Genomic DNA, 19536 nt, shown 5'->3' with positions numbered 1-19536 from the left:
AATATACCACTGAACTACCCTCTCTAGACCCATATCATCATAAAGATCCGAAATCGACCAGGAGATCGACATATTGCGCTCCGGCTCACCCTGCGACCTCATCACAACCTCAGACTCAGACTCAGACTCCCTCATCTGGGAGACGACAAACCTTCCAGTTTTGATATGGCTATTAGTATCACTAAGTATCAAGCTGGGCCTTTTGATAGTACGTCGCCCAGAAGCAAGCGACGTAGCGTGTGGAATGCTTTCCAAGATGCAATCAGGAACCCACAGCTCTATCCGCAGATGATTATGGAATGGGCGTATACGGACGTGGACTCCAGAATCCATGATACATTTGCGTCAGACCTATTGGACTACGAATTCACTAATTTAAAAGGTACAAGGCGGGGTTTGGTATGACCGTTTCAGGTCGCTCAGATGTTCTGGTAATGCTGCTATCAGTGTGCAGTAGACCTATATACTGTCGTCGCTAATCAACATTCTATGAACTTCATCAACTTCATCTTGTTCACAGACATCTTCGATCTCAAATTCTTCAAGCCACGGCAAATAACGAGCCATCGTAAGTGACGCCCGAACGAACGGGTCTCTATCCAGAAGTGCTACTAAAAAACCTTTCGCTGGTTCTGTAAAAGCAGGTTGATAAGCATATACAAAAGACAAACGTTTAGAGATACCTGATATCTGGACATCTAATCCCGCAAGACACCCTTCGTCCACTTTGAACGTCGAAAGCCACTCGAAAAACTCTATATCTGACTCTAAATCCATTTGCTCAGGAAGAGAGTTAATGCCAGCCAGCCTGGATAGCATCAAAATCCTATAGCATGATAAAATAACTGAAAAAAAAAAAAAACTCACATTGTAAGAACAGTAATCCCAACACTCCAACTATCCACCCGGTCGCTGTACAAAAACGGTCCGCATTTTTTGCCTAGCTCAGGAGCGAGGAAGCGGTTAGTTCCAACGAGCGTCTATATCAGGCTTTAGTATGAAACTTATACAGAATGAAGAATACAGAAAGGGGAGGGGAGGGCTGACCTCGGATAGAAAAAAAGGGCCTTTTGCTGATACAGCCAGACCGAAATCGGCGATTTTGACCACTGGGGGTTTTTCAGATGTGAGTAAGATATTCTGTTAATTTTTTATTTTCGTCAGAGATGAAGTTGAGGATGTCAGGAGAAGTAGGAATTGTACCGTTGGCTTGAGGTCTCTGTGTATGACACCCATCGAATGCACATGCTGTTCAATTTTTAGTACGATTAAGTTTGTGAAAACGGTCTTGAAATACCGTAGCGTACCGTCATCGCAGAGCATATCTGGTAAGCAATTCTTTTCGACTGGGATTCCGCTGCATTTTCGGGTATAGTAAGTTACTTATCAAAGTCATTAAATTGCGATGGGACTTACACAGTCGGTGATGTATGTTCAAGTAAGTCTGTAAATCCCCGCCGTCCACGTATTCCAAGATCATATCTGCAGTACTTTAGTCAGAATTACAAACACATATACCCGAAAGACGTACTGATACTATTATCATAGTGATAATACACCTCGTAGAGTCGGACGACATGGTGATGTAAGCCCACCTGTCTCATAGTGTAGATCTCATATGTCGAGCGCGGCCTGTTAGCCTTCAAATGGAAAGGCTTCGCTACCCTCTTTACCACGCGTATCTCGCCAGTCTCTTTATTCGTAACCCGGCTGACGGTAGCATAACCACCATGCCCAACCTCCTCGCCAATAGCGTACGTGCTATGAAAGCCGTCTGAGGGCCCAACATCGGCGGTGTGTTGGTATATGTACTCTAGTATGATATTCTCAGCTGTTGTCGTGGAGGAGTATAACAGTAACGTACGATAGTGAAGTCCGAATTGGAGTTTATCTCCAGAATTCAATTCCTGCCACTTGGCTTTGGGAATCGGCACGTCATTAATCTGTGATTGTCAATGAAGAGATTATACGCAGATTTGAAAAGATGTACTTACCAATAGACCTCGTTCAGTCAAGTTCACAACCGAAACTTTACTACGCGCATATCTATTTCCTGCCCAAAACACCCTACATTGCTGATTGGCTACAGTGTTATAAAATACAGCTCAGTACCACAATACGAAATCAAAGGCGATGCAAACTAACCAATTCCAGGTCCGTCTAATACAATGTCGCACCTGTGACAGCTCCCTACGATGCAGTCCTGACAATTCTTCGGAAAGTAAATCCGAATCAGGTGTGTACCGGCGTCCATTTCCATTGGCTCGAGATATCCAAAAAAATGCATGTTAACGTCCTTCTCAACGTTCGTCTCCAGATAGTAGTCATCAGATTGACTGAAATCCATGTTCAAATTTCGCAATGGCTGTGAATCTGATGATACAATCGACTTGGTAAAGGTACGAGGAAGGTGTTCCTGAGTTGAACTTATATCTACACTTTTGCTGAGTGGCAGAAATCCTCTTTGATTATTTGCCTTGTCTCATTGAGTGGTATAGCAACGTATCTAGCTTGTGTACAGGGCCATGATAAGGGCCACTGGTTTCTGCTTTCTAACTTACGGTCCAAGGATTACTCGAGTGCAGCAGTCTCAATACCCTGGGACCGTTTCAAAAAGAGTAAATGTGAACGAGGGAAGCAAAAGGAGGACTCTATATATATCCGCGACCACGACTTTGAATTGCTCAATGAGCAATGAGCTGGCGATCAATCGGCATGTTTTTGATCGGAGATTTATTTGAGAATTTTCACCAACGGTTTTCGTCAGAATTTTAACTCCGTTTTCATTCTCCGCCGGAGCTCTCCCGAGTATCTGCAGCCGAGATTAGCAGTGACCACTTTACAACTTCAAGTTAAAATTATTAAGCTTGCTAGTTACCACTCTGAATAGCGCTGCTTGGACTGCTATGAAAAACACGAGTCATTCTCGTTGTCGGACCAACGTCGGATATTCTGAAAATCAGCCTTTCTGGATGATACACGGCAAGCAAACTGACAACCGGGCCTTTCGTGGGAGCGCAAACCTTCCTATTCCGGTATTCAGTGGCACGACCAAATCGGTTTCCAAGGCTTTTTGGGCCACTTAGTGACATTGTTCACCGCATTCGGCTAATCTTCAGGGGTACTCGTCTTTGGTGCCATTCGCTCGTCCTCCATCTCTTTCTTTCCTACCACATCCATCCCCGCGCGTTCTACCACAATCTACCTTCCAATACCCATCATGCAACGCAACAGAACCGTGCAAATTCCATTGCTAAACAATCCATACACGGAGGGCATTCAAATGTCCGATTTCAAAAAGCTACCATTGGACTTGCTGAAGGAATACGCGATTGTAAGCTCATCGCCTAACACTCTCATAGAGTGTTGTAGTCTGACGCGTCTTCTATAGTATTACAGACTACCCAGAGCGTCTGAGCTTTCTGCTGACGAGATTTATTCACTACTACGAGGACACAAATGGATTCCAGCGCTCAAACATCACGTTTGGATTCCACGACCTGATTATATGGGCGTAACCGTGTCAAGAGATATCGAAGACCTCGAAAAATGGTACACTGCCGCTGAGGAACGTGCTGCTGAACAGAAAACCGCGAATTATACACGCGATCCATGGGCTACCCGCAACCACTTGCGCAAGCAATGGGCGACGGCACAAAATAGGCGGAGGGAGGGATCTACGAGCAAGCGAAGTGAAGATGTAACTTGTGAAGTCGAAGGGTACGTATAATGATCTCTACTTTGGCTACGGATTTTATCTCATTCTATATTCTTTGGTAGACCGGAGGTAGAGACCCCAGCAAATATCCCCAGCGCTGAGCCGACTCCAGTTGTAGAGCTGACGGAGGCCCAGATTGCTCTTTCCAAGGCTCGAAAGGCCTTAACATCAAGCAACACGTATCGCAGGATTGGAAGACGCTCTATAGTCCTCGAAGGAGATATACTGCTGGAGGCTAAGACTCAGCAGGAGCAGCGACAGCAACAGAACCACTCAACCGCGGAAGATCAGACGCACGGTAATGGGGAGACAACAGCGACGTCGAACTTGGATCGCCAATCTACAAACCAAACACCATCAGCCTCTCCACCCCGAACTTCTCCAAAGAAATCTGCCACTCGAAAACGACGCGTAGTTCGTAAACTGCCTAGCGCATCTACTTCCCAAAATCCTAGCCAACACGATCACTCCGTACAGAGGACCTCATATCAGGAGGAGAATACGTCAGACAAATCTACCACAACGACGATACCTGAAGTGGAACCTTCTTCGGCTAGTAGCCCACCAGCACACATTCCAGCTTCCTCTGTTTCCACACCAGAGCAATCTTCCACTTTCAGCGATCACAAGAGGCTACTCATCCGGAAGGCCGACCCAGTACCATTGCCGGAACTGACCTTCGAAGCTCGCAACAAGAAGGAAACTGCAGCACCCCCACAACCACCTCTACGCCAAGACTTGGTGTATATAGCCTGCACTCTCCGCAGCAAAAACAAGGATGAGCAACAAGCGATGCTCAAGGGCCTACACGACGAGAAGAAGCATAGTGATGCATCCACGTTCACAAATGGATTCAAATTGATGTTCCCTGGGGCGTTGTCGCACGCAGTCTCATCGGGCGCATACGCCGCCGTATCTTCAATCCAGAATATCTTTGGTTCTCAGAGGTCGAGCAATAAACGCTCTCGCGCTCAGGTGGATGACGACGCAGAGGAAGTCAGGCAAGAATCAGACGCGGTCCACGATGATCTGCCTGTACACATGCGCAAGCGGGCCCGATGTGACGCAGGCCCGTCCAGGACTCACATTCGAGCTGGGCCGTCATCAGCGCCTTCGGACTCATCAATGCCTGTATTCACAAGCCCCAACCTCCTCGTTCCCCAACCTAGGAAGACAGTTGATCGTCTCGCGGGCTACTATCGCGTAGACGAGGCTGGCCTTCTCCAATCTCACGCCGCTGACTCCGCTGCTGCTGGAGTTCAAGCTGGTCCGTCGAGTCGTCGGCCAGTCCTACACCCAAGCTCATGGAGAAAGACTGTTTCTTCAGCGCGTCAAGCGGCTCGTAGGAATGCGAAGCGGAAACGAACGTAGCGAGAGCGACTCACGGGGCATTACATTCCGCCCCTCCTCACCCCACTAACTCTTCGCCTCGACAATTCTACTGTGAGGCCGAATGCTCCCTCTAAAGCTGCACGACTACAGCTCTACCTGCAGATTGCATGACCATCGCAATCCACGCGCCGTACAATAGATGGGTACTGCGAATACCTAAGCTGGCATTCGCCGTTGGCCCTTGGCTTCAAGCCTCAGAATCGCCGCATCATTCAGACTAAACTCGTTATTTTATTTTTTATTTGTGTTTAACGGATTTACATTGCATCTCTTTGGGTATCATACTTCGTTCTATTTCTGTATCATATAACATCGCTATACCCTTTCTATTCGTCTGTATTTAATACTATTTTCTGTGATCTGGGTATTTGTGACTATCTGTGACCAGGCCCTTGCTCATCATTCTGGACTTGGAGGGAGTTGTGCTCCCATACCAAGATGATATGAGTCTCTCTATTGGCTTGAGAGAAAACGGTGTGTATATCGTGAGATCAATAACTATTGAATTTTAGGCAATATCAGTACCACTGACAGACAGACAAGATAATATGAAAATCAATGAGACATGATCTTTTAACACTGCTATATTATCTTATCAAGCGAGAGTGGTAGTATACAAATCCTTCCTTACAGTCAGGACTTGTAACTGATTTAAGTACGAAGGTGTAGCATGTGGCTACAATGGTCAGTTATAGCACATGTTCAATGTCTTTCCTCGCAAAAGCATGATTTTACTTTAAAAAAAACAACATGAAGGGTTGGCTTATAAATCAATTCCACCTCCCACTTGAAGGGGGGTTGATGAGGTGTTGTAAACGAGATGCCCTCAGGCACACAAGGCCCAACTGATCTCAAACACTAAAAATAGGTATGAGTTGCGTCTTAACAGGAATAACATGTCTTTACATTTGAATTCGAATCGGAAGTGCAGGGAAGTGCAAGGAAGTGCAGGAAAGTGCAGGAAAGTGCATGGGAAGTGCACTGGACGTGCGTAAGCATATGACACGATTTTCCGTTGAAAATCCTGCACGTCCCCTACACGTCCCTCGCCTCCCTCGCTTACCCTGCAAGGTAAATTCTGTATGCCCGAAAACTTTGTATCCAATTAAAGCTGTGTATTGGTGGAAGGTTATGGAACGATAGGTTTGTTTGATCAGAAAGGGTACGCTGCATCGTTGGAATGTTATAGAATCATTGGAAATGTGGCTGTAACAACGAATCCACGAGGGAATAGCACACACCTGCTTATTTGGGAAGACAATGAGAGCACGGTGGCTTTACAGAAACTTTGAAGGCGGTGTCCTCCAACCGTTCTGACTCGTAGATCGACCCTGTAAACCACATTTCGCTGCTGTTTTCCTACCTGCTTCAAGCCTCGCCATCTATTCAATAGCCCAGAGGTTTAGAAAGGAACCTACCCCAGCCTGTGCGTGGTTGGAGGAATATTGTGCTTCCATTTCAACCGGAGTGCACCCCGTCGGGCGGCCGGTCTGGCTTTGTTTGCTCGCCGATTTTGGCCCATCATTGCGTTAGGTAAGGTTTGGACTTGGTTCGCCGGCGCGCGTCTCTTAATGAGGGTTCCCCCCCAGTGCCATTACTCCTTCGCTCTTTCTTCCATACCACAACCATCTCATCCCTCCCCCCACCCAGCTGAGATTCCCATCCTCTGTGGACGCTTCCCAACTTGATCCATCTACCCAATCTATATACCATCACCATCTATAGCCATCCTTCCCTCTCCATTCTATCCCCCAGTACCTTTTAAAGAATTTACCCAACTTATTCGTCGAGGTATGATGACTCCCTTGTCGTCTTGGATGAGCCACTTCTCACGACTGTGCATTCTTGCAGCTATGGAACAATCTTCCAACCAAGCCACTGATACACCCCAGCCCAACCCCATCGAAGACCTCACCCCGGCAGAACGTCTTGCCCGGGCACGACAGAGGCTTACTTCAAGCAGGACGTACCTCCAGATAGGAAGGACATCTGTTGTCGTTCGCGATGACGTGCTAGGGGACATCAGCAAGGAGGAAGCAAGCCGAGTCAACATAGTCGGTGAACCATCCCAGAGCGCTCAACATGCTGGCATGTCTGCTACTTCACCAGAGAAGCCACTCGTCGACGATCATTCCCCTACTTCTGCAGGACAGAAGGGCCTCGACAATCATACCCCTACTTCTGCAGAACAGAAGGGCCTCGAAAATCATTCGCCACAAGAAGGCTCTGAGCCTACAGCCGCAGTCGAGAAGAAGTCTGCCCCCAGAGGACGAAAGAAGCGACGAGACGAAGTGTACGATCCCACTGAGTTAAGGAAGAAATTGCCAGGACTCGTTACATTAATCAATGAAGCCCTGGCGAAGGAGCCCCGCAATAGCACCCCTAGCGAGCCCGGACCATCTGTTCCCGATAAGAAACGACGACGACCTCGCCCCAGTGGGTCGAAGAGGTTGCCTCCACGTCAGGAGGAAAAATCAAGTCCAACGTCCACATCTTCCCCGGAGGCGGGCCCCTCCACTCGCTCGCGCACCAAGTTACTCAGAGAGGCTGCAGCCAAATTGCCATCTTCTGAACCCGATCTTTTCAATGATTCCTTTGGCGATGGTCATGAGGAGATGGAGGAAGATCTTCGAAGAATCCTTTCACCTCCCATCACGTATCCTTTATACAATGGCTTTTACAACACCTCTCCTGAGCCAGATGCCGACCACTCGCAAGAAAAGTCCGAGGAAGCAACTAACGACGGTGTCGACAACACAACGAAAGAGCTGCAGGTTGTCACGACTCCGTCCAGTGCAGACTCTCAGGAAGAAACTGAGACTTCTGTCGAGGTCGATACGAAAGCAACTACTGCTGAAATCTTTGGTCCAGAGCAGATAATCGACGATGTTTTCTCACCCAGCGTGTCGTCTACAAGTACCCCCAAGAGAGCAAAGGAGGAAATCGAGTACACTATTCCCACTCTCCCTATCCCCACTACACCTCCGTCCGATGAGATGGTTTACCTTGCGTGTGTCACTCGTGGAAAACCATTGCAGAGGCAGTATGCCATGCTCAACGTTCTGGAAGGTTTAGAAGAGTCTAAGAAACCTGGAGCCTTTTCTGCGTTCATCGCAGGCTTCAAGTTGATGTTCGGAACTGCCTCAGTTTCGAATGCGATAGTTGCAGGAGCACAAGCAGTAGTGTCAGGAATCCAGAACCTCTTTGGCTACGAGCGCTCATCTCTGAAGCGCACTAGAGAAGAAGAAGAGGAACGACAAGAACCTGCGGCGGCCTTACCTATTACACGTACCCTCCCTGAGGAACAAGATCCGGAAACACCAAGGCGAAAGAGGGCCCGTTTGAGCGAGGAACCAGTCAGCGTCAGTCCGCGAAAAAGGTCCTCAGCGCCCTCTCCACCCGCAGAAAGACCCAGCGACGAGTTTCTCGCACCAGTCGCGCCCAGTGTTTTGCCAGATTCGGCAAGCAACCTCCAAGTCGCTATTGCGAGACCAAGGAAGAAGGTCGACCGCCTTTCTGGTGTTTACCGACAAGGCGAAGTTCCATATCTTCCCCAGTCTCAGGACTCTGGTGCATCGAGTTCGGGAACAACCAGTCCTGTCCGCGCACGGGCCACGTCATCCGGCACACGGAGCCCAGGCGTCCGTCGTTCGCCACGTAAACACGCGCGATCGCAACCGGCACGCGGAGCCTAGACGCCCAGTGGTCCAACATCTCCCCGTCGACCGTCAACCACAGCGAAACCGACTTCTCCAGCTCCTCGAGCTAACTCTACCTGAACGTAATGTATTATTGTATCATCATGGCTCCTCCCTTATACATGGGGCAGGCTGCGGTTCAATGGACCTTTTCTTTTTTTTCTGAATGTATCAAGTTTCTTTTCTTTCTTTTTTTCACTTATACCATTTTTCCACTTATACCATCTTTCCACTTATACCATCACTTGCATTGTCACTCACGCCAGCGGTCGTGGTTCAAGCGGCTCCGCACCCTCCTATCGGATTGAAGGTTGCTTGACGCATGACGTGGTCGTGATCTCTGGTTACTGTACATTTTTCTATCGGACTCTTTTTTCATTGCTATACTTTCCTAGTGTTGTTTTATATCTTAATTGCATTATTTTATAAGAATGAAATATTTCTCCTTATCATATTTGAGTTTAAGCAAGTAATATGCATCAGGCGTCACTCGGGCCTCGCGGTACAAACAATGGTTTGTCAGACTAGATCTCATGAAAGGCTAAGAAAATTCGTTATTATGGCTGTCTTCCTTAGTTCGGAAGCTAGTGCGATATCATATACTGTAGGTGGATACTGTACATAGTCGTCAGCTTAATATAATATGAGCAGGTTTCAGGAGGCTGTAACATTTGTTCCATATAACACGAGTCTATCATTTCTTGTGGCATATCTGAAGGTCGGATGGACTTTATCTAACTCTAATATTAATCTGCACTTATGCATATGAACTATATCCCCATCTCATTCGAGCTACTACCATCCCAAGAAACATCCAAGATCCTTTTTCCCGCCCCTGGTCCTTTGCCACACTGTGAATTTGACTGGCAACTTGAATATACCGAGGCTCGGATCTTTGAAAACCATAAAACCATTGGAATTAGCTTTTAACCGGACAAGCTGGGTAAGTTCTGAGAACGGAACTGGTCCAAGGGACACCCTCTTGATACCTTGAATCGCTTTCCAAGTAAGCATCTGAAGTACGGCGTTTCTTGAGAGACAGGCGTTATGTATAACTAAGCGCTCCAAAACGCAATGTTGCCTGGATAGGATAGTGGCGAATTCAAGAGCCGAAATTTCGTTAATTCCAAATAAGCCATCGTAGATCTCTAGAGTTTTAAGAGATGGTATACGGATAAATTGGAAAATGTTGATTGAGCCTCTTATGCCTCGCAGCGTAAGGTTCTGCAATCTAGTCATATTTGTCACACTCGGAAACAGGTGTTCTTTGACATTCCAGCTGCACAGCGGCCCGGTACCAGGTGTCGTGGGGCCGTTGAGTGCAGTTCCCTTGAGTATAATGCTAGTCGAATAGGTGTTGTTGACTAAAAAATCAACGCAACAACAGAGTGGGATATGATCCCGGCGCAGCTCAACATTGGGGACTTTCAACGAAAACGAGAAAAGAAGTTTCGAATATAACCCCGTGGATTCCACACGCAGAAAGTCGAGGTTGGGAAGCTTGGATATCCACTGGTGCAAACCTTCATAATTTGAAGCAGTATAGGAATTGCCTTTGAGTTTTATCACCAACTGCTTCAAGTTTACAGCCTTAATCAGGTGAGACTTCTGGAGAAAGAAAACAAGAAACGGGTTGTCGAAAACGATGTCCAGCGTTTCCCATCGAGCATGTTCAAACCCCAAAGCCAACAACATCCGACCGGCATGATAAACGGGTGCCTGGTCCCCTGTGATCAATGGAGGATTTTGTCTGAGAAGAAATGCGAAAAGCTGATTCGCAGCGGCGTACTCTTCCGACTCGACCACGTCGTGCTTTATGTGAAGTGGCCTGGATTTTGACAGTGAAAGAAGTGTTTGCATGTACTCTTTCTGCTGGAGGATATCATCCTTGGTCACGCGAAAGCTGATGATCCCAAGGGAAGCTACGTTGGTCCAAAGCGCAGAATGGGCCAACGCAGTGTATCTCCAGAATCTACAGACTTGAGTCACCGGAATACAAGCCTGTGAGCCAACACTTTTCTGTTTGGCCTCCCTGGCGTCCTCGAATGGCGTTACAAGATACTCAAATATCTCCTGGAGAATCTCAGCTGGCAATTTGTCATTGTTAGGCGGTGCGGTCTTTACGACGGTGGTGGACGGCAGGCGCATATTGCATGCAAGAAGTAGCCGATTGATGAAGGCCCAATTCACGTCGTCCCGATCAACGTCCATAAAATCATCGGCGGTGGGGATACTTGAAGACATCGTATTGCGATTGCGTGTTGTCGATAGAGAATGCCACGAATGAGGCCTGCCCCCGGCTTTATATAACCTTTGCGACACATGCTGTGGGTTCGCATTGATTACCGAAACAGGAGAAAGATGGTTAAATTTTCACCTTTCACAATTTCACTACGCGCATTGTACAGGGTGTGGCACAGAAAGGGACATATCTAGTAGGAAGGGATGGTTGGCCCAACAGCGAACCCCCACGGTCCATGAAACGAGGCCATCGATGACACAGGTTGAAGACGGTTGCATGGGCCTTGTCCACTTCTCGAAAGGTTACAGGTTTATTGACCATGTTCGAATTTCCAGGTGAATTTTAGTTGGGCTTGAAGGTTTTGAACTCAATTCGTTGCGATGCCTGTTGGAGAGAGATTTTTTTCAGCCTTGAAGCTTGAATGACCGGTGCTAGCATCCCATGCATTCAGAGCCGTCGTATAGTTGGATGAGGATCCGCAAGGCGGTTTGAATGCGTTCTTTTGGAGCCACTTGTGATATGTAAAAAGTGCCACTCATCAATGTGGACCTCGGTGGAAAGGTCCATGCAAAGCGAGTAGCGACATTGTGATGGATTATGCCAAAGGTCCTGGATGTGAAATCCTACGATGAGTGGTGTTTTAAGATCTGCAGTACAAGCAAAAGCAACGTACTTCGTCTGGAGTCAATTGAGATGCTCAGAAAAGGAGGTAAAAAATAAAGTGCAGATGGTCACAAAAGGGTCAAATGGATAAAAAAATAGATAATATTAAAAGGTGAATAAGTTAGTTCACGAAATCAAAATCAAAGTAAGATGATAAACAGATATATAAAGATCAGACTAAAGATTAGTATAAAATTGACGAAAAATCACAACGAATCGAGAGGAAGAAATAAGATCAGTAGGGAGTCAAAACATCTAGTTCTACCCCATAAAACCCCAAAAAATAAAAAAAAAGCAAAAAAAAAAGCATATAAAAGATCAAGCACTGCGAATAGACATCGCTTATAAGAACCCAGGTTTAGACTTGAGAACATGGGTGTGTTCGTTCAACCAATTCCACGAGTCCTTGTTGGTCGAAAAGCGATCGTCAAGATAGAGCATCTTCAAAGGTCTACCTTGCTCCTCCCTCGTAGATATGATACGATGCAGCATAGGCTTACTAACATTCGCATCTCCGTACACAGAGATCACCTCCATATCAGGCCACGGCAACACGAAGGAACCCGGAGATTCTGGGTTTGCTTTAGGGAGGAGCTGGTGCATGAATGCATTTGAGCCGACGGTGTCCAGCAACAGTCGGCGGAGATGAGGGAACGAGCGCGTGTTGTCGTTGTACAAAACGTCATTAGCGTTGACAGCTAAGACATCAGTCATGTTCATGACCTTCAGCGACGTGAGTTTAGTATACTCCTCAGCGTGGAGACCGAACGAGCGCGCAATGTTGATCCACTGTCGCGCTTCCAAGTTCTTGAGGACGAGCGTGCGAATGGACGGCAGTGTGAACATGTCAACGAAATTGGCAGTGACATCTTTGTATCCAGACAGAAGCTCTTGTCGGTTCGTATGGGTATCAATTTCGAGGACGAAGGTTTCCAGAGTGGGTATTGAGATAGACCCTCTGCTCGATTGTATCACCTCATCCGCCACTTCTGCGTCCTGGTAACCATCAAGCAGCTGGAGCATAGCGTGGTTCGGTGCCGTATCGAGGAAGAACAAGTGCTTGAGCGCTTTAAGTTGAGAAAACGTCGACCTGGTCAAGTCAGCGCGGAGCAAAAATGGTTTTCGCAATTCCAGACTCGTCAGCATTGTAGACGGTGAAGAAAGGATCATACACGCATGTTCCATACTTGCAGCCTGGACATACAGACGATCCGGAAAGCCGGTGAACAGGGGCTCCCATGACGAAGGATTCGGCTGGTACAAGCGCAGATCTTTATGTCTGTGCGGGGAGCGTGTGTAGCTCACTATCGTGCGCGCAGTCTCAGACGCGGAACCCACACCCTCACGGAGGACGAATGACTCCAAATTCGGGCACACAAATATGCGCGACAATGAAACGATGGCCGAGGAGAGCCACTCCGAAGAATATATCTCTAGTTTGCGTAGTGCCGGGAGGACAATATTTGAGTGCGTGCGACTGCCTTCAGGGAGCAATTGATTAGCTATCTGACCAGGTTTGACGTGCAGAATGAGGCGCTGGAGCGTCGATGCACCGTTGCCCAGCATTTCAGTGAATCGTTCAAGGTTAGGCCAGGTACCGTACCCTCGTATTTCCAACGTCTTCAGAGCATGGAGGGGAAGTTTGAGGGTGTTCAGGTCGATATTTCGCAGGCATAGATACGTCACTTTAGGAAATTCTCCACCGAAAACCGATTGAGGAAGAGAAATCCTCCGTTCATGCGCAAAGTATGATATGTCGAGATTATCCAGAATGGGCGCAGGGATGTCGTTCAGATATGAGAAGATGTAGGAGTCTGTGGCAATGATAGATAACCGTTTCCACCGTTTACTATGGGCGACCAAGAGCGGCATGACAATGTCTGTCATATCTTGCTCCCAGAAGGAGCTCAAACGGATGTCGAGAGGATATTGCGCCGAACGCTCCAGATAAAACGGAAGCCGGCCGACCTCCTCTGCCACGTTGGACAGGGATAGAGAGATAACACTCCACAAAGACGGGGTGTGCAATGTGAGCTGGCGAAACCTGCGCGATGTTTGCATCATCGTCTCTCGAAATTCTGGATCGGAGTGCCGCCATTCTTCGAAATCCAAGTACCCAAACTCGAAGATCAGCGCCAAGAGTTCATTTGGGATGGAGTCTATCGGACACCGCCGTCGAGCCTGCTCGTCTTCCAGGGCATGCAGCTTATTGAGAAGAACTTCATCATGTCCACTTTCATCAAACGTCCCAACATGACGTTTCGAGCTTCCCAAAGAACGTGAAATGGCGAAATAGTCATCGTTGCTGGAAGAAAGAGAAAATCAACTTCCCCGCATTGCTGCAATTTGACACGGGTGATAATATCGGAACGTACCCTAGTCTATTGGGTGTATTTAGAGCATTAGAGATAACGAGTGGTGTACGAATGGCGGTAGTATTGTCCTTCATCGTGGCTAGCACGGTGTAGAAGGAATCTAAAGGGAAGGGTATATATGGTCGTCGTCGTCGTCGTTCAAGTTCAGTCAGGTCAAAACTTGACATCTGTGTCGATCAGCGGTGGCTGTGCTAAGGCTCATATTGGCCCCGCGAAAGAGTTCCAATGTTTTTTAATGAAAATGCTTTCAATACTTTCTGATAATGTCAAATGAAGTGGATAGTATCGAAGGAAAAGGCAAATAAATCAAGCCGTAAAAGAAAAATCCGAACGCTCTTCAGTCATGAACGTAAAATCCAAACCCTGATCGTCAATTTCCATACCTCCTCCAGCCCTCACCCGATGCGCCTTTCTTGCCCTCTTTGCGTCTCTCTTTAGAGTTTTTCTATTCAAAGGATTGCTGCGTCCCATCTGTTCTAAAACATTTTTATCAGGCTGTGCATCGTAGGCGGGGATCTCTTTTGATTTTCGCTGGCGTTTTGGTTGGCGATTATAATGTGCCAGATCGGATGGGCCACGAGAATTTTGAGCAGCCTCTGAGGGCGAACGGGAACGTTTTCGGGGCACGATATGGCGTAGGTCATCGGATTCCATGGGGACACTGGAAGGTGTGGTTGGTTAATATCATCGAGACTACACCACTTAAAGAAAAAACGTACGTGTCATCCATGGCTTCCGGAGTCTCTACTGCATCCCAAAAGACCTCATTTTCATCATCTTCGTCACCCATAGCAACATCTCCATCGCCACCAAAAGCACCAGCATCAGCAGCTCCAAACAACCCTTCGAGCTGGAAAGGTTTTGAAAACTCTGTCAGAATCTGTGCCTGACCGACGTTCTCAGCACCAGGGGCGATGACTGGACCATCTTCGCCAGTACGGGTGGCAGCCACTAGATAACATCAGTGTATTTCAAAATAAGATATAAAATGCTGTATACCAGTTGAAGGGATCATGGAAGGATGTATTGTTGGCGGGGTGCTGAAGTACGGGATTTTTTGTTGGTTCCAGTCAGTCAGGACTTGACGAGCCGCAGAATTGAGATCTGGAGTACCACCCTGATACACAAATCATCAGTTGTAGGACGTCGGAGTACACATCATGTCCAAGTACCTTGAGAAGTCGCCCATTGCTCAATGCCAACATTGTCAAGAACTCCAACGTCGATGTGAACTCGGGAAGGTTGTAGATCTTCTGCAGGGTCTCAGGTGGCGTTCTTGAAAGAATTTCTTCCACTGTAACCCAAAAATTCATTTTTCGCCAAATGATATTTGACAGAATCAAAGAACTAACCGACAGCTATAGGATCCTCGACATCCTCAACCTTGACAACGTTGCGAAGTAGAACACTGCTCTTCTTCGACCCTTTTCCATCATCATACACATCCTCGTCGAACACAACTCCAGGGGAATCAATCACCCGCATTCCACGCTCAAGCTGCACCGACTGCAGCTCCTTCGTGTGACCAGGCTGAGCAGCCACAGCACAAACCTAATTCAACTGATGTTAGACATTCCAAATGATAAAACGAAGAACCAACGCACTTTACTTCGCTTCAGGCTGTTGATCAAACTACTCTTCCCGACATTTGGATACCCCACGACGCCAATTGTCACACTTCCTGCCTTTGGCTTGTAGGCTTTGAGTAGCTTCATGAGCGCGGGCGCCGTCGACGACGAAATGTTCGTCCGCTGGTGCTGCGACGATGCCGACGACAGGAATGGCAGTGTAGGCGTCGAGTGCCGCAGATACTTCAGCCATTCCTGTGCGTTGGACTTTGGAATCAAATCTATGAACAAAATATCAGCTCTTACACCACAGACCTAGAAAATGACAACTAACCAATTTTATTCAGCACAAACACCAACCTCTTCCCCTCCGCCTCGCGCCTCCTCACTTCCTCCTCGACCATCCTACTCCGACACCCCTCTGGATCGCGCGCGTCCAGGACAAGAATAATGATGTCTGCTTCATCCACCACTTTATGCAGTGCCTTGAGATAATATTTCCGTAGTTGCTCCTTTGTTTTGCTAACTACCCCAGTGGAAGATGATGGGTCCATGAACATCTGCTCTTGTTGCTGCTGCTGCCTTTCCTGTGCCGCCGATGAGGCTTCTGCTTCTGATGCTAGCATGGCGAGGGTGGATAGCGTAGGCTCGGACGCCATCGTCGCATCGTTGTCGAGCTGGCGCTCTGGTGGCACCTAAAAAGTACAAATACATATTTCATGTCAGATAGCGAAAAAATATACAATTTTGGCTGGGCTACATACCTGAGGTTTATGCTGAGCATTGCGCACTTTGACTTTCAGATTTGGCAGGCGCGGTATTCCAGGATCCTTCTTGAGTTCTACCAATCAAAATTGCAAATCCCACGTTCAAAGTCCAAAAAGTGTCGGCAGCGAGCGATATAAACCATAATCCACAGAATTCCAATCAGCCGTCTTGAATACCAAACGCCTTTAAAAAGGTCAATAAAAAAAGGGACCGACTTGACTTGAGCGGAACCTCCGGTCGTTTTGATTCTACCAATTGAATCAATATGATTTTTTGATATAAAAAAAACGATATCGTACTTGATCTGCCCATCATGAGGTTTGGAGAAGAAAACGAGGTACAAAAAGTTCAAAAACACAGGAACCATTGCATTCTTTGTCCTAGATTACGTAATCGATTGAAAGTGGTCCGGTCCATTTACCATTGGTGACACTAATCTACGTTTTACTATGCAAACAGCAAAGGAGGGGGATAAAGCAACAAGAGGGTCATGATAAGTATAAGAGGGGAGTTTTACAAAATTTATATTTAAGCCATACAGGTTTCCGAGTCCTTAAAGCAAAATAAATGGTATAAGCAGCGTGGTGAAGACAGATGAAAAGAGGGTATATCCATCCACAATAATGAAATAAATCCAAGATATAATCAAGAAAGAACAACAAAATAAAAAGGGATAACGCAGGGAGAAGATGTAGAGATTAGAAACAAAAGGAAAGGGAAGAAAAGGATGGTCATAAAAAAGGACTGTGGTGAGAGGATGGAGGACATGCCGAAAAAAAGGAAACGAGAACGGCGGTGGACGATTAACCATACCCAAGCATGGCGACAAGCAGGTCCTTCCAGCCGCGTTTTATTGCGACTCGTACTCCCTCCCCACCGTATTCTTCTACAAGCCACTCCAAATATCGTGCATCAAAGCTGCTGAGAGGTCCTAGCTCGAACGTCATCATATCCTTCGGCGACAACAGCACAACCTTCTCCCTGCCATCACCATCACCGTCTACACCCTGTCGCGTGAGTATGTCTTTCAATACCGAGAGCTGGAACAGGGTGTGTGCGTGGAAAGTTTGCAGAATTGCCAGCGTCGTCAGGAGCTGTGCATTCTTCCGCCGTGACTCCTCTTCTGCAGTATGGTACTGCTCCAGGCCATATGTTTCGTCGACTTCATCAATTTGGCCAGAATCGTTAAGTTGAGGCTCAGGGGAGGTCACTTGTTTGCCTTTCCCATTCGCAACGGTCCCAACGACTGTCGCACGTCCACTAGACCATGACATCGCACTGACCCTTCTATTGGCCTTCGACGTTCCACCCGACGTCCCACCGGCAGACAAACCCATGTCGCTCGCTGGTCGACCCTCGATGCCCATACCCACATTGCGAACATACGCTTTACCAACCCCTTCCCGTGTGAGATCGTCATCTCCTTCCAGCCGCACGCTGCCCCAATTCTCCGCTCCATTCCCAGTCGAATACGACATTGTCGAGTTACCTCTCCAATTACCCATCCAGAGCCCCGCACAAATGATGCACACATCCTCGTACACCTGCCACGCGTCAGTCCACAGAGTGATCGATTTGGACTTGACCGGGGGCTCCACAGTTGACACCCCGCAGCACGTATGTAAAGCCGAGAATGAGTCCGAGTCAAGGCGCAGAATCCTGTCGACTTCGTTCCATAGCTTCACGTCGCTCCATGCAAAGTGCATAGAGGACAGTTTGTGTGACGGTCCACGGGAGCTGCCGGGTTGTGGAGTGACCGGTTTAGAAGCATAAAATGTCGGTCGGGTTGTTTTGTTGGGTGTAGAGGTTGTTAGGTCAATAAGTAGGTCGTAATAAGAGGGTTTCTCCATAAATATTGCGTCAGTCGTACCTGCAAGATTGTTAACAGCTTGTATTGGAAGGTCAAATAAAAAATACACACAAGCAATCCATCCACGTCCTGTCCGGCTCTCTGCTTCCAGTCTATCCAAGTCGGTGAGTGTTACCATCCCAAGGACATTCACTGGCTCGTGATGTTTGCCCTTGAGGTGTCCTGAGTTGGGACTGTCATCCACCTGGCTTTCAAAGCACAGGTCGCTTGCGACATGACATAAGATGCATGCAACCTGCACAGGCGGCAGCGTGTATATCAGCACGCGCTTTCTCCCAAGAATATGTTTGTACAGCGTCAACGAGCTCGGGCCAAGAATTCGCAATAAATGAGGGAGGTGCAACGTCAAATTGGAGTCGCTGGGCTCCGAATAAATCTACATTCAATCAGCAATAGTCGCATCACAGAAAAAAGCCGCACTTACACCATCTAGCTCCTCGCTCCACCCAGCCCAATCACCCGCACCGCCAAGATCTGCCCTCCGAAGTTTCCTCTCCTCAAAGAACGCACGCGCCGGATCCCAGTCCTCATCCGTGGGCTCCAACACGCCCTCCCGCTCCATGCGCGTGTACACCGTCTCAATGAGCTCCTTCAGAGCCTTTACATGCCGCTGCGGCCGAGGTCTGCGCGATCTGGCGAGCAGGATGCCCAACGAGCTCAGCCGGAATCCGCGATGGCCTGTCTCGGCAGTTTGGCGTCTGCGGAAAATGCATACGCCCTGTTGGCCATCTTTGTTGAAGTATCTGTGTGAGTCAATGGGTCAGAAGAGTAGGTACGTTTCCGTGCGGCGTTAAGCGTACACAACGTCTTGTTCTACGAGATGAAGACCGCTGGGCAGCGCGCTGTATTCTAAGCCATCCAAGTTAAGATCTGACAGGAATTCAAAACGATCAGTATACTCAAATGGACATAAATGATAACAGCTCACCATCACTGGCCTTCATCGACCAGTCAATAACATTGCCTTTCGTCGGGTGGAATGAAGCATGAAATATCGCGACTAACAGGGAATCGGTCACACATGCCAGTGAGCCTCAGGGTCCAGCACATCGTAGTGATACTGTACACACCTAAATCTTGAGGACATTGCCCTCGTTCCTCCATCGTAGTCATGTTCCCTGTCTTGCTGAGGACGAATATTCCTCAGCGGACATCCAAGTAGCTAGAAGCTAAGAGCGATTCCAATTTCGTTCTGGTTGACAACTTGAATTGAAGCCGTGGGACTGTCAAGCTCAACGGGAA

At 47.7% G+C, this 19536-nt stretch overlaps 5 protein-coding genes across 5 annotated transcripts; 2 read left to right on the top strand and 3 right to left on the bottom strand.

The window, feature by feature from the left end:
* Window positions 1–459: 459 nt before the first annotated feature.
* Window positions 460–2347, bottom strand: JR316_0012251 (Serine/threonine-protein kinase RAD53; the record flags this gene model as incomplete). Its single annotated transcript, XM_047897876.1, has 11 exons — window positions 460–632; window positions 684–808; window positions 868–980; window positions 1048–1140; window positions 1204–1248; window positions 1308–1357; window positions 1417–1482; window positions 1532–1813; window positions 1865–1943; window positions 1995–2083; window positions 2146–2347. The coding sequence occupies 11 exons, from the start codon at window positions 2345–2347 to the stop codon at window positions 460–462; spliced, it is 1317 nt and encodes a 438-aa protein (XP_047742765.1).
* An 873-nt stretch (window positions 2348–3220) lies between these two features.
* JR316_0012250 (uncharacterized protein) lies at window positions 3221–5089 on the top strand (the record flags this gene model as incomplete). Its single annotated transcript, XM_047897875.1, has 3 exons — window positions 3221–3334; window positions 3392–3720; window positions 3781–5089. 3 exons carry the CDS (start codon window positions 3221–3223, stop codon window positions 5087–5089), a joined length of 1752 nt encoding a protein of 583 aa, XP_047742764.1.
* A 1874-nt stretch (window positions 5090–6963) lies between these two features.
* JR316_0012249 (uncharacterized protein) lies at window positions 6964–8805 on the top strand (the record flags this gene model as incomplete). Its single annotated transcript, XM_047897874.1, has 1 exon — window positions 6964–8805. The coding sequence occupies one exon, from the start codon at window positions 6964–6966 to the stop codon at window positions 8803–8805; it is 1842 nt and encodes a 613-aa protein (XP_047742763.1).
* Window positions 8806–9603: 798 nt separating this feature from the next.
* JR316_0012248 (uncharacterized protein) lies at window positions 9604–11052 on the bottom strand (the record flags this gene model as incomplete). The annotated part of the gene is made up of 1 exon (XM_047897873.1): window positions 9604–11052. One exon carries the CDS (start codon window positions 11050–11052, stop codon window positions 9604–9606), a length of 1449 nt encoding a protein of 482 aa, XP_047742762.1.
* A 1003-nt stretch (window positions 11053–12055) lies between these two features.
* Window positions 12056–19407, bottom strand: JR316_0012247 (Guanine nucleotide-binding protein-like 3-like protein; the record flags this gene model as incomplete). The annotated part of the gene is made up of 18 exons (XM_047897872.1): window positions 12056–14018; window positions 14089–14188; window positions 14451–14749; window positions 14808–15039; window positions 15088–15205; window positions 15261–15382; window positions 15441–15639; window positions 15693–15937; window positions 15991–16351; window positions 16421–16497; window positions 16564–16607; window positions 16724–16804; window positions 17238–18294; window positions 18346–18670; window positions 18719–19037; window positions 19095–19164; window positions 19223–19294; window positions 19365–19407. 18 exons carry the CDS (start codon window positions 19405–19407, stop codon window positions 12056–12058), a joined length of 5727 nt encoding a protein of 1908 aa, XP_047742761.1.
* Between the last annotated feature and the right edge of the window lie 129 nt (window positions 19408–19536).

The sequence above is a fragment of the Psilocybe cubensis genome, chromosome 12 (assembly GCF_017499595.1).
Source record: "Psilocybe cubensis strain MGC-MH-2018 chromosome 12, whole genome shotgun sequence".
Classification (NCBI taxonomy): Eukaryota; Fungi; Basidiomycota; class Agaricomycetes; order Agaricales; family Agrocybaceae; genus Psilocybe; species Psilocybe cubensis.
This window is presented reverse-complemented; position numbering and strand designations above follow the sequence as displayed.